The sequence below is a fragment of the Coregonus lavaretus genome, assembly GCF_964263955.1.
Source record: "Coregonus lavaretus genome assembly, contig: HAP1_SCAFFOLD_1022, whole genome shotgun sequence".
NCBI lineage: Eukaryota > Metazoa > Chordata > Actinopteri > Salmoniformes > Salmonidae > Coregonus > Coregonus lavaretus.
Genome location: NW_028157096.1, coordinates 107,804 through 121,153, shown reverse-complemented (window position 1 = coordinate 121,153; position 13,350 = coordinate 107,804). Strand labels below are relative to the sequence as shown.

The following is a 13,350-nucleotide window of genomic DNA, read 5'->3' as shown; positions in this document are numbered from 1 at the left end:
TCCCCCCTCCCCCCACTCTTATGGGTTAACGGCATTTACCGTTGTGCTCTCATTGAAACAATGAAATCCGGTTTGCAATATACTGTTCGACTTTAGCTTTCAAAAGCAGTTCAAACATAGAACACAACGACACAATATTAGCTGCGGCCGACAGAGGGAGCCCTCTGCATGAACAGTGTTCACAAATCTCGCGAGAGTTGAGTTGGTGAAACCGCTTCCTCGTTCACCGCTTGAACATTACAGTAGCTGAAAAACAATCTTAGACAGCTGTTCATTATTCACTTTTGGTCAAGACACTAATGAGAGGCGTTCGAGGAGCGGCTTTACTTACTTTGCTGTCGGTAAGCAGAATAACTCATTGTGTTTCAATGTCTCTAATTCTATAATCATCCAACGTTGCGGATATACAGGTTCGGTTATGACTTGTGTAGATACTGTATCAAGCGACGTTTCTGGCGGATAAATCACTCTTTCTTTGATGCATTTTCAAAACGAAACCTCAGTTTTGGAGACCTACTGGGCGTGCATGCTTTCGTTCCACCCAAGCATTAACAAGCATGATTAATCATCAACTATCTATGGTTTCTGCACCTTCATTCTTTTTATATAAATTTGATTCACGTGTAGTGTTGGGGTGGAATAAAAACCTGCACACAGTTGTTCTCCAGAGGAGCGGATTTGGAGAATCTGCAGAAGCCGGAACTAGTCTACTACTTTGGTTTAGTCCCATCTATTGTTGCTGTTGTTGTAAAGCAAAATTAGTTCAGTTAGTTATCAGCAACTGAAAGCAGTTAGTTATCAGCTATTGTTGTTGTAAAGCAAAGTTAGTTATCAGCAACTGAAAGCAGTTAGTTATCAGTTAGTTATCAGCTATTGTTATTGTAAAGCAAAGTTAGTTATCAGCAACTGAAAGTAAGTCGCTGTGGATAAAAGCGTCTGCTAAATGGCATATTATTATTATTATTATTATCATTATGGCCCTGCCTGATGCTAGAGCCTTGGTGGGCGTGGAAGTGTATGTGTGTGAGATAGGACGGCAGTAGGAGGGTCGTTGTGGTGGGACCCTCCCCTCCCAGGACGGCAGTAGGAGGGTCGTTGTGGTGGGACCCTCCCCTCCCAGGACGGCAGTAGGAGGGTCGTTGTGGTGGGACCCTCCCCTCCCAGGACGGCAGTAGGAGGGTCGTTGTGGTGGGACCCTCCCCTCCCAGGACGGCAGTAGGAGGGTCGTTGTGGTGGGACCCTCCCCTCCCAGGACGGCAGTAGGAGGGTCGTTGTGGTGGGACCCTCTGGCCCCCCCCCCCCCACCCCCCACCCCCTCCCAGGACTGTAGTAGGAGGGTCGTTGTAATGGGCCCCTCTGCCCCCCCCCCCCTCCCAGGACTGTAGTAGGAGGGTCGTTGTAATGGGCCCCTCTGCCCCCCCCCCCCCCCCTCCCAGGACTGTAGTAGGAGGGTCGTTGTGGTGGGCCCCTCTGCCCCCCCCCCCCCTCCCAGGACTGTAGTAGGAGGGTCGTTGTGGTGGGCCCCTCTGCCCCCCCCCTCCCAGGACTGTAGTAGGAGGGTCGTTGTGGTGGGCCCCTCTGTCCTCCCAGGACTGCAGTAGGAGGGTCGTTGTGGTGGGCCGCCCCCCTCCCCTCCCCTCCCCCTCCCCCTCCCCTCCCCTCCCCTCCCCTCCCCTCCCAGAGCTTTCTTCTCACTTCATCTGTGGACCTCGAGCCGAATTCCTTGCTCCTCCCTAGTTCCGCAACTGGCCTGCCTTATCAGGAACGGTCCCTCTGCCTGCCCCCCCCCTTGCTCCTCCCTAGTTCCGCAACTGGCCTGCCTTATCAGGAACGGCCCCTCTGCCTGCCCCCCCCCTTGCTCCTCCCTAGTTCCGCAACTGGCCTGCCTTATCAGGAACGGCCCCTCTGCCTGCCCCCCCCCCTTGCTCCTCCCTAGTTCCGCAACTGGCCTGCCTTATCAGGAACGGCCCCTCTGCCTGCCCCCCCCCCTTGCTCCTCCCTAGTTCCGCAACTGGCCTGCCTTATCAGGAACGGAAACTAAGACCGTTCCCCTTTTGCCTCCCTCCTTAGGAACAGAATATGAACTGTCTGCACTTCCCCTTGTCTAACTCGGTAACTTTCCATACCCCTAGTTCTATCCACCCTTCATTGACCCCAACATATACATTCTTTATACACGTAAAGTAATCAATAACTTCTAGTACGGTAACATAAATAAGTATATTTCAAGCTAGAATCCAACAGAGTAAAAACAAGCTTATATTGTGGGTTCTGATGGGGTACGACAGTTGAACTATCATCATGAGGCGTTCATAAGTTACAGTATATTCTTCAAGAATCAATAGGAGCACATCACAGGAGGTTGGTGGGACCTTAATTGGGGAGGACGGGCTCATAGTAATGGCTGCAATGGAATAAATGGAAAGGCATCGAACACATCGAACACATGGTTTCCATTCCAGCCATTATTACGAGACGAACACATCGAACACATGGTTTCCATTCCAGCCATTATTACGAGACGAACACATCGAACACATGGTTTCCATTCCAGCCATTATTACGAGACGAACACATCGAACACATGGTTTCCATTCCAGCCATTATTACGAGACGAACACATCGAACACATGGTTTCCATTCCAGCCATTATTACGAGACGAACACATCGAACACATGATTTCCATTCCAGCCATTATTACGAGACGAACACATCGAACACATGGTTTCCATTCCAGCCATTATTACGAGACGAACACATCGAACACATGGTTTCCATTCCAGCCATTATTTCGAGACGAACACATCGAACACATGGTTTCCATTCCAGCCATTATTACGAGACGAACACATCGAACACATGGTTTCCATTCCAGCCATTATTACGAGACGAACACATCGAACACATGGTTTCCATTCCAGCCATTATTACGAGACGAACACATCGAACACATGGTTTCCATTCCAGCCATTATTACGAGACGAACACATCGAACACATGGTTTCCGAACACATCGAGACGAACACATGGAACACATGGTTTCCATTCCAGCCATTATTACGAGCTGTCCTCCCATCAGCAGCCTCCTGTGGTACACATCATTCATTTAGAAGTCAAAAAATGGATGCAGCAACTGCAGGTTGCCCATTTTTAACCGTGAGACAACTAAGTGTTCCATATTTTGTCCCGTTTCCAGATCTACCTCCCGCCGGTCCAGATGACTTATATCTTTGTCTATGGGACTCTGAAGAAGGGTCAGCCCAACTACTTCAGGATGCTGCCGGACCAGGGGAACGGGAAGGCGGAGTTCTGTGGTCACGCCCGCACCGTAGACGGCTACCCGCTGGTGATCGCCGGGAAGTACAACATCCCCGCCCTGCTGAACCGTCCCGGGGAGGGCCACAGGGTCCAGGGGGAGGTGTACAGGGTGGATGACACCATGCTGAGCTTCCTGGACACCTTCGAGGGCTGCCCGACCATGTACCAACGCACCTCCGTTCAGCTGGAGCTGGAGGACTGGAAGGTAGATGGGAGAGAGGGGAGCCCAGCGTCTGGCAGCATAATGGAGGCCTTCCTCTACAGCACCACCTCCTACCAGCCTGCCTGGCTCCAACAGACCTTCTATGAGAGCTACGACGCCTACGGAGACCACGGGTTGGTGTACGTCCACAGGGAGGACCGAGAGTTCCACTAAAGGATGTATAGCCTGGGGGGACCATCGTCCCACGTAAAGCACCATGTCGACATGATCGCACCAGCAGGTCTGAGACCTGGCTAGAGGAAAGACAGGATAGAGTTCCACTAAAGGATGTATAGCCTGGGGGGACCATCGTCCCACGTAAAGCACCATGTCGACATGATCGCACCAGCAGGTCTGGGACCTGGCTAGAGGATAGGGTTTTAGATGTGATGACTTGGTACTGGTGTTTTTACAATGACCTACTTTTTACTGTCTTCTTCTGAAGAGACCTGAATTCTACAGCTGTTTTCCTACAGTAGATGGACGACTCATAAGAGTGCAGTCCAGAGTTTTAGAATACAGTCCAGAGTTTTAGAATGCAGTCCAGAGTTTTAGAATGCAGTCCAGAGTTTTAAAGTATCTTCCATACAGGGTCTAGTCATGTTCTTCAGCTCTTATAGATGTTTTCTGAAGGTTGGAAATGCCTCTGCTTTGACTTACTGTATCATTGGTGCTGTAGTTGTTCTGTATTTCATTGGTTCAGTAATACCTAACTCTACTGTACTTCTACATACAGTTGAAGTCAGAAGTTCACATACACCTTAGCCAAATACATTTATACTCAATTCCTGACATTTAATCCTAGTAAAAATTCCCTGTCTTAGGTCAGTTAGGATCACCACTTTATTTTAAGAATGTAAAATGTCAGAATAATAGTAGAGAGAATGATTTATTTCAGCTTTTATTTCTTTCATCACATTCCCAGTGGGTCAGAAGTTTACATACACTCAATTAGTATTTGGTAGCATTGCCTTTAAATTCTTTAACTTGGGTCAAACGTTTTGGGTAGCCTTCCACAAGCTTCCCAAAATTAATTGGGTGAATTTTGGCCCATTCCTCCTGACAGAGCTGGTGTAACTGAGTCAGGTTTGTAGGCCTCCTTGCTCGCACACACTTTTTCAGTTCTGCCCACAAATGTTCTATAGGATTGAGGTCAGGGCTTTGTGATGGCCAATCCAATACCTTGACTTTGTTGTCCTTAAGACATTTTGCCACAACTTTGGAAGTTTGCTTGGGGTCATTGTCCATTTGGAAGACCCATTTGCGACCAAGCTTTAACTTCCTGACTGATGTCTTGAGATGTTGCTTCAATATATCCACATAATTTTCCTTCCTCATGATGGCATCTATTTTGTGAAGTGCACCAGTCTCTCCTTCAGCAAAGCACCCCCACAGCATGATGCTGCCACCCCCGTGCTTCACGGTTGGGATGGTGTTCTTCGGCTTGCAAGCATCCCCCTTTTTCCTCCAAACATAATGATGGTCATTATGGCCAAACAGTTCTATTTTTGTTTCATCAGACCAGAGGACATTTCTCCCAAAAGTACGATCTTTGTCCCAATGTGCAGTTGCAAACCGTAGTCTGGCTTTTTAATGGCGGTTTTGGAGCAGTGGCTTCTTCCTTGCTGAGCGGCCTTTCAGGTTATGTCGATATAGGACTCGTTTTATTGTGGATATAGATACTTTTGTACCTGTTTCCTCCAGCAAATGATGTCAATTGGCCTACCAGAAGCTTCTAAAGCCATGACATCATTTTCTGGATTTTTCCAAGCTGTTTAAAGGCACAGTCAACTTAGTGTATGTAAACTTTTGACCCACTGGAATTGTGATACAGTGAATTATAAGTGAAATAATCTGTCTGTAAACAATTGTTGGAAAAATTACTTGCGTCATGCACAAAGTAGATGTCCTAACCGACTTTCCAAAACTATAGTTTGTTAACAATACATTTGTGTAGTGGTTGAAAAACGAGTTTTAATGACTCCAACCTAAGTGTATGTAAACTTCCGACTTCAACTGCATACATCCCTTCCTCTTACCTGACCATGTAATGTGACCTAGCTAGGGTCAGATAATGTTGTTTGGCTACTCAGTATCAGAAACTGTTATGCTAACAGAACATTAGCTAGAAAGCACTTTAGACTGAACGTGTTGGGACACGTAATAATAAAATCCTCTATGAAAGCAAAACTGTCTTATCACTGTCCATTAGTGGGACAAGACATAGACAATGTTGTTGAGTCCATTAGTGGGACAAGACATAGACAATGTTGTTGAGAGTCCATTAGTGGGACAAGACATAGACAATGTTGTTAAGAGTCCATTAGTGGGACAAGACATAGACAATGTTGTTGAGAGTCCATTAGTGGGACAAGACATAGACAATGTTGTTGAGAGTCCATTAGTGGGACAAGACATAGACAATGTTGTTGAGAGTCCATTAGTGGGACAAGACATAGACAATGTTGTTGAGAGTCCATTAGTGGGACAAGACATAGACAATGTTGTTGAGAGTCCATTAGTGGGACAAGACATAGACAATGTCCTCCATTGTTACTCATTCATTATAGACTGATATCATACTCATTAGTTCCACATGAATTCTTATACCATTGGTTATACACTGCTCTTCCCATGACACAGACGGACCAGGTGAACCCAGGTGAAAGCTATGATCCTGTCAGAAGGGGTGATGTGTACGCGGCAGGACACAGAGGATCAAGATGACTACTTTACTTCAAGTTAACACGCACAAAACAAAAGTCTCCACAAGACTGGAGGAGTAACACGCTCAGTGCGTAAAAGGCGAACTAGATATGCCGAACATCAAACAGGACAAAATGACAATAACACACAAAGGCCAAACGTAAAACAAGGAAACTTATATGTTACACAATCAACACAAAATAAGCAACAGGTGTACAAACTAGACAACACAAGACAAACACCGAAACATCGATCGGCAGTAGCTAGTACTCCGGGGACGACGAACGCCGAAGTCTGCTCGAGCAAGGAGGAGGAGCAGCCTCGGCGGAATCCGTGACAGATCCCTTATTGATGTCACCTGTTAAATCCACTTCAAATCAGTGTAGATGAAGGGGAGGAGACTAAGGGGAGGAGACAGGTTAAAGAAGGACTTTTAAGCCTTGAGACATGGATTGTGTATGTGTGCCGTTCAGAGGGTGAATGGGCAAGAAAATATTAAAGTACCTTTGAACGGGGTATGGTAGTAGGTGCCAGACGCACCGGTTTGAGTGTGTCAAGAACTGCACCGCGGGTGGGTTTTTCACACTCAACAGTTTCCCGTGTGTAACAAGAATGGTCCACCACCCAAAGGACATTCAGCCAACTTGAAACAATTGTGGGAAGCATTGTAGGCCTCCTGTAGCTCAGTTGGTAGAGCATGGCGCTTGCAACGCCAGGGTTGTGGGTTCGATTCCCACGGGGGGCCAGTATGAAAAATGTATGCACTCACTAACTGTAAGTCGCTCTGGATAAGAGCGTCTGCTAAATGACAAAAAAATAAAAAAAAATTATCATTGGAGTCAACATGGGCCAGCATCCCTGTGGAACGCTTTCGACACCTTGTAGAGTCCATGCCCCGACGAATTGAGGCTGTTCTGAGGGCAAAAGGGGGTGCAACTCAATATTAGGAAGTTGTTTCAAGTTTTTGGTACACTCAGTGTATATGAATCCCTACACTAATAGTTCTATATTAATCCCTACACTAATAGTTCTATATGAATCCCTACACTAATAGTTCTATATGAATCCCTACACTAATAGTTCTATATGAATCCCTCCACTAATAGTTCTATATGAATCCCTACACTAATAGTTCTATATGAATCCCTCCACTAATAGTTCTATATGAATCCCTACACCAATAGTTCTATATGAATCCCTACACTAATAGTTCTATATGAATCCCTACATCAATAGTTCTATATGAATCCCTACACTAATAGTTCTATATGAATCCCTGCACTAATAGTTCTATATGAATCCCTACACTAATAGTTCTATATGAATCCCTACATCAATAGTTCTATATGAATCCCTACACTAATAGTTCTATATGAATCCCTACACTAATAGTTCTATATGAATCCCTCCACTAATAGTTCTATATGAATCCCTCCACTAATAGTTATATATGAATCCCTACACTAATAGTTATATATGAATCCCTACACTAATAGTTCTATATGAATCCCTACACTAATAGTTCTATATGAATCCCTACACTAATAGTTCTATATGAATCCCTACATCAATAGTTCTATATGAATCCCTACACTAATAGTTCTATATGAATCCCTACACTAATAGTTCTATATGAATCCCTACACTAATAGTTCTACATGAATCCCTACACTAATAGTTCTATATGAATCCCTACACTAATAGTTCTATATGAATCCCTACACTAATAGTTCTATATGAATCCCTCCACTAATAGTTCTATATGAATCCCTACACTAATAGTTCTATATGAATCCCTACACTAATAGTTCTATATGAATCCCTACACTAATAGTTCTATATGAATCCCTGCATCAATAGTTATATATGAATCCCTACACTAATAGTTCTATATGAATCCCTACACTAATAGTTCTATATGAATCCCTACATCAATAGTTCTATATGAATCCCTACACTAATAGTTCTATATGAATCCCTTCACTAATAGTTCTATATGAATCCCTGCATCAATAGTTCTATATGAATCCCTACACTAATAGTTATATATGAATCCCTACACTAATAGTTATATATGAATCCCTACACTAATAGTTCTATATGAATCCCTGCATCAATAGTTCTATATGAATCCCTACACTAATAGTTATATATGAATCCCTACACTAATAGTTCTATATGAATCCCTACATCAATAGTTCTATATGAATCCCTCCACTAATAGTTCTATATGAATCCCTACATCAATAGTTCTATATGAATCCCTTCACTAATAGTTCTATATGAATCCCTGCATCAATAGTTCTATATGAATCCCTACACTAATAGTTCTATATGAATCCCTACACTAATAGTTCTATATGAATCCCTACACTAATAGTTCTATATGAATCCCTGCATCAATAGTTATATATAAATCCCTACACTAATAGTTATATATGAATCCCTACACTAATAGTTCTATATGAATCCCTACACTAATAGTTCTATATGAATCCCTACACTAATAGTTCTATATGAATCCCTGCATCAATAGTTATATATAAATCCCTACACTAATAGTTCTATATGAATCCCTACACTAATAGTTCTATATGAATCCCTGCATCAATAGTTATATATAAATCCCTACACTAATAGTTCTATATGAATCCCTACACTAATAGTTCTATATGAATCCCTACACTAATAGTTCTATATGAATCCCTACACTAATAGTTCTATATGAATCCCTGCATCAATAGTTATATATAAATCCCTACACTAATAGTTATATATAAATCCCTACACTAATAGTTCTATATGAATCCCTACACTAATAGTTCTATATGAATCCCTTCACTAATAGTTCTATATGAATCCCTACACTAATAGTTCTATATGAATCCCTCCACTAATAGTTCTATATGAATCCCTACATCAATAGTTCTATATGAATCCCTACATCAATAGTTCTATATGAATCCCTACATCAATAGTTCTATATGAATCCCTACACTAACAGTTCTATATGAATCCCTACATCAATAGTTCTATATGAATCCCTACACTAATAGTTCTATATGAATCCCTACATCAATAGTTATATATGAATCCCTCCACTAATAGTTCTATATGAATCCCTACACAAATAGTTCTATATGAATCCCTACACTAATAGTTCTATATGAATCCCTGCATCAATAGTTATATATAAATCCCTACACTAATAGTTCTATATGAATCCCTACACTAATAGTTCTATATGAATCCCTACACTAATAGTTCTATATGAATCCCTACACTAATAGTTCTATATGAATCCCTGCATCAATAGTTATATATAAATCCCTACACTAATAGTTATATATAAATCCCTACACTAATAGTTCTATATGAATCCCTACACTAATAGTTCTATATGAATCCCTTCACTAATAGTTCTATATGAATCCCTACACTAATAGTTCTATATGAATCCCTCCACTAATAGTTCTATATGAATCCCTACATCAATAGTTCTATATGAATCCCTACATCAATAGTTCTATAAGAATCCCTACATCAATAGTTCTATATGAATCCCTACACTAACAGTTCTATATGAATCCCTACATCAATAGTTCTATATGAATCCCTACACTAATAGTTCTATATGAATCCCTACATCAATAGTTCTATATGAATCCCTCCACTAATAGTTCTATATGAATCCCTACACAAATAGTTCTATATGAATCCCTACACTAATAGTTCTATATGAATCCCTACACTAATAGTTCTATATGAATCCCTACACTAATAGTTCTATATGAATCCCTACACTAATAGTTCTATATGAATCCCTACACTAATAGTTCTATATGAATCCCTACACTAATAGTTCTATATGAATCCCTGCATCAATAGTTCTATATAAATCCCTACACTAATAGTTATATATAAATCCCTACACTAATAGTTCTATATGAATCCCTACACTAATAGTTCTATATGAATCCCTTCACTAATAGTTCTATATGAATCCCTACACTAATAGTTCTATATGAATCCCTCCACTAATAGTTCTATATGAATCCCTACATCAATAGTTCTATATTAATCCCTACATCAATAGTTCTATATGAATCCCTACATCAATAGTTCTATATGAATCCCTACATCAATAGTTCTATATGAATCCCTACACTAACAGTTCTATATGAATCCCTACATCAATAGTTCTATATGAATCCCTACACTAATAGTTATATATGAATCCCTACATCAATAGTTCTATATGAATCCCTCCACTAATAGTTCTATATGAATCCCTACATCAATAGTTCTATATGAATCCCTTCACTAATAGTTCTATATGAATCCCTGCATCAATAGTTCTATATGAATCCCTACACTAATAGTTCTATATGAATCCCTACACTAATAGTTCTATATGAATCCCTGCATCAATAGTTCTATATGAATCCCTACACTAATAGTTCTATATGAATCCCTACACTAATAGTTCTATATGAATCCCTGTATCAATAGTTATATATAAATCCCTACACTAATAGTTCTATATGAATCCCTACACTAATAGTTCTATATGAATCCCTACACTAATAGTTCTATATGAATCCCTACACTAATAGTTCTATATGAATCCCTGCATCAATAGTTATATATAAATCCCTACACTAATAGTTCTATATGAATCCCTACACTAATAGTTCTATATGAATCCCTGCATCAATAGTTATATATAAATCCCTACACTAATAGTTATATATAAATCCCTACACTAATAGTTCTATATGAATCCCTCCACTAATAGTTCTATATGAATCCCTACATCAATAGTTCTATATGAATCCCTACATCAATAGTTCTATATGAATCCCTACATCAATAGTTCTATATGAATCCCTACATCAATAGTTCTATATGAATCCCTACACTAACAGTTCTATATGAATCCCTACATCAATAGTTGTATATGAATCCCTACACTAATAGTTCTATATGAATCCCTACATCAATAGTTCTATATGAATCCCTCCACTAATAGTTCTATATGAATCCCTACATCAATAGTTCTATATGAATCCCTTCACTAATAGTTCTATATGAATCCCTGCATCAATAGTTCTATATGAATCCCTACACTAATAGTTCTATATGAATACCTACACTAATAGTTATATATGAATCCCTACACTAATAGTTCTATATGAATCCCTGCATCAATAGTTCTATATGAATCCCTACACTAATAGTTCTATATGAATCCCTACACTAATAGTTCTATATGAATCCCTGCATCAATAGTTATATATAAATCCCTACACTAATAGTTCTATATGAATCCCTACACTAATAGTTCTATATGAATCCCTACACTAATAGTTCTATATGAATCCCTACACTAATAGTTCTATATGAATCCCTGCATCAATAGTTATATATAAATCCCTACACTAATAGTTCTATATGAATCCCTACACTAATAGTTCTATATGAATCCCTGCATCAATAGTTATATATAAATCCCTACACTAATAGTTCTATATGAATCCATACACTAATAGTTCTATATGAATCCCTTCACTAATAGTTCTATATGAATCCCTACACTAATAGTTCTATATGAATCCCTCCACTAATAGTTCTATATGAATCCCTACATCAATAGTTCTATATGAATCCCTACATCAATAGTTCTATATGAATCCCTACACTAACAGTTCTATATGAATCCCTACATCAATAGTTCTATATGAATCCCTACACTAATAGTTCTATATGAATCCCTACACTAATAGTTCTATATGAATCCCTACACTAATAGTTCTATATGAATCCCTACACTAATAGTTCTATATGAATCCCTGCACTAATAGTTCTATATGAATCCCTCCACTAATAGTTCTATATGAATCCCTACATCAATGGTTCTATATGAATCCCTGCATCAATAGTTCTATATGAATCCCTGCATCAATAGTTATATATAAATCCCTGCATCAATAGTTATATATAAATCCCTACACTAATAGTTCTATATGAATCCCTACACTAATATTTCTATATGAATCCCTACACTAATAGTTCTATATGAATCCCTACACTAATAGTTCTATATGAATCCCTACACTAATAGTTCTATATGAATCCCTTCACTAATAGTTCTACATGAATCCCTACACTAATAGTTCTATATGAATCCCTACATCAATAGTTCTATATGAATCCCTACACTAATAGTTCTATATGAATCCCTACACTAATAGTTCTATATGAATCCCTACACTAATAGTTCTATATGAATCCCTACACGAATAGTTCTATATGAATCCCTACACTAATAGTTCTATATGAATCCCTACACTAATAGTTCTATATGAATCCCTACACTAATAGTTCTATATGAATCCCTACACTAATAGTTCTATATGAATCCCTACACTAATAGTTCTATATGAATCCCTACACTAATAGTTCTATATGAATCCCTACACTAATAGTTCTATATGAATCCCTTCACTAATAGTTCTATATGAATCCCTACATCAATAGTTCTATATGAATCCCTACACTAATAGTTCTATATGAATCCCTACACTAATAGTTCTATATGAATCCCTACACTAATAGTTCTATATGAATCCCTACACTAATAGTTCTATATGAATCCCTACACTAATAGTTCTATATGAATCCCTACACTAATAGTTCTATATGAATCCCTACACTAATAGTTCTATAGGAATCCCTACATCAATAGTTCTATATGAATCCCTACACTAATAGTTCTATATGAATCCCTGCATCAATAGTTCTATATGAATCCCTACACTAATAGTTCTATATGAATCCCTACACTAATAGTTCTATATGAATCCCTACATCAATAGTTCTATATGAATCCCTACATCAATAGTTCTATATGAATCCCTACACTAATAGTTCTATATGAATCCCTACACTAATAGTTCTATATGAATCCCTACATCAATAGTTCTATATGAATCCCTACATCAATAGTTCTATATGAATCCCTACACTAATAGTTCTATATGAATCCCTGCATCAATAGTTCTATATGAATCCCTACACTAATAGTTCTATATGAATCCCTACACTAATAGTTCTATATGAA

At 39.6% G+C, this 13,350-nt stretch overlaps 1 protein-coding gene across 1 annotated transcript; it reads left to right on the top strand.

Moving 5' to 3' along the window:
* The first annotated feature begins 226 nt into the window (after nt 1-226).
* LOC311125818 (gamma-glutamylaminecyclotransferase-like) lies at nt 227-5,707 on the top strand. Its single transcript, XM_084199849.1, has 2 exons — nt 227-341; nt 3,198-5,707. The coding sequence occupies exons 1-2, from the start codon at nt 300-302 to the stop codon at nt 3,693-3,695; spliced, it is 540 nt and encodes a 179-aa protein (XP_084055975.1). The 5' UTR covers nt 227-299; the 3' UTR covers nt 3,696-5,707.
* The last annotated feature ends 7,643 nt before the right edge of the window (nt 5,708-13,350 follow it).

Coding starts and splice junctions, on each gene's coding strand:
- LOC311125818 (XM_084199849.1), top strand. CDS start 300: ATGAGAGGCGTTCGAGGAGCGGCTTTACTTACTTTGCTGTCG. Junction 342..3,197: donor CTTTACTTACTTTGCTGTCG/GTAAGCAGAATA, acceptor TCCCGTTTCCAG/ATCTACCTCCCGCCGGTCCA.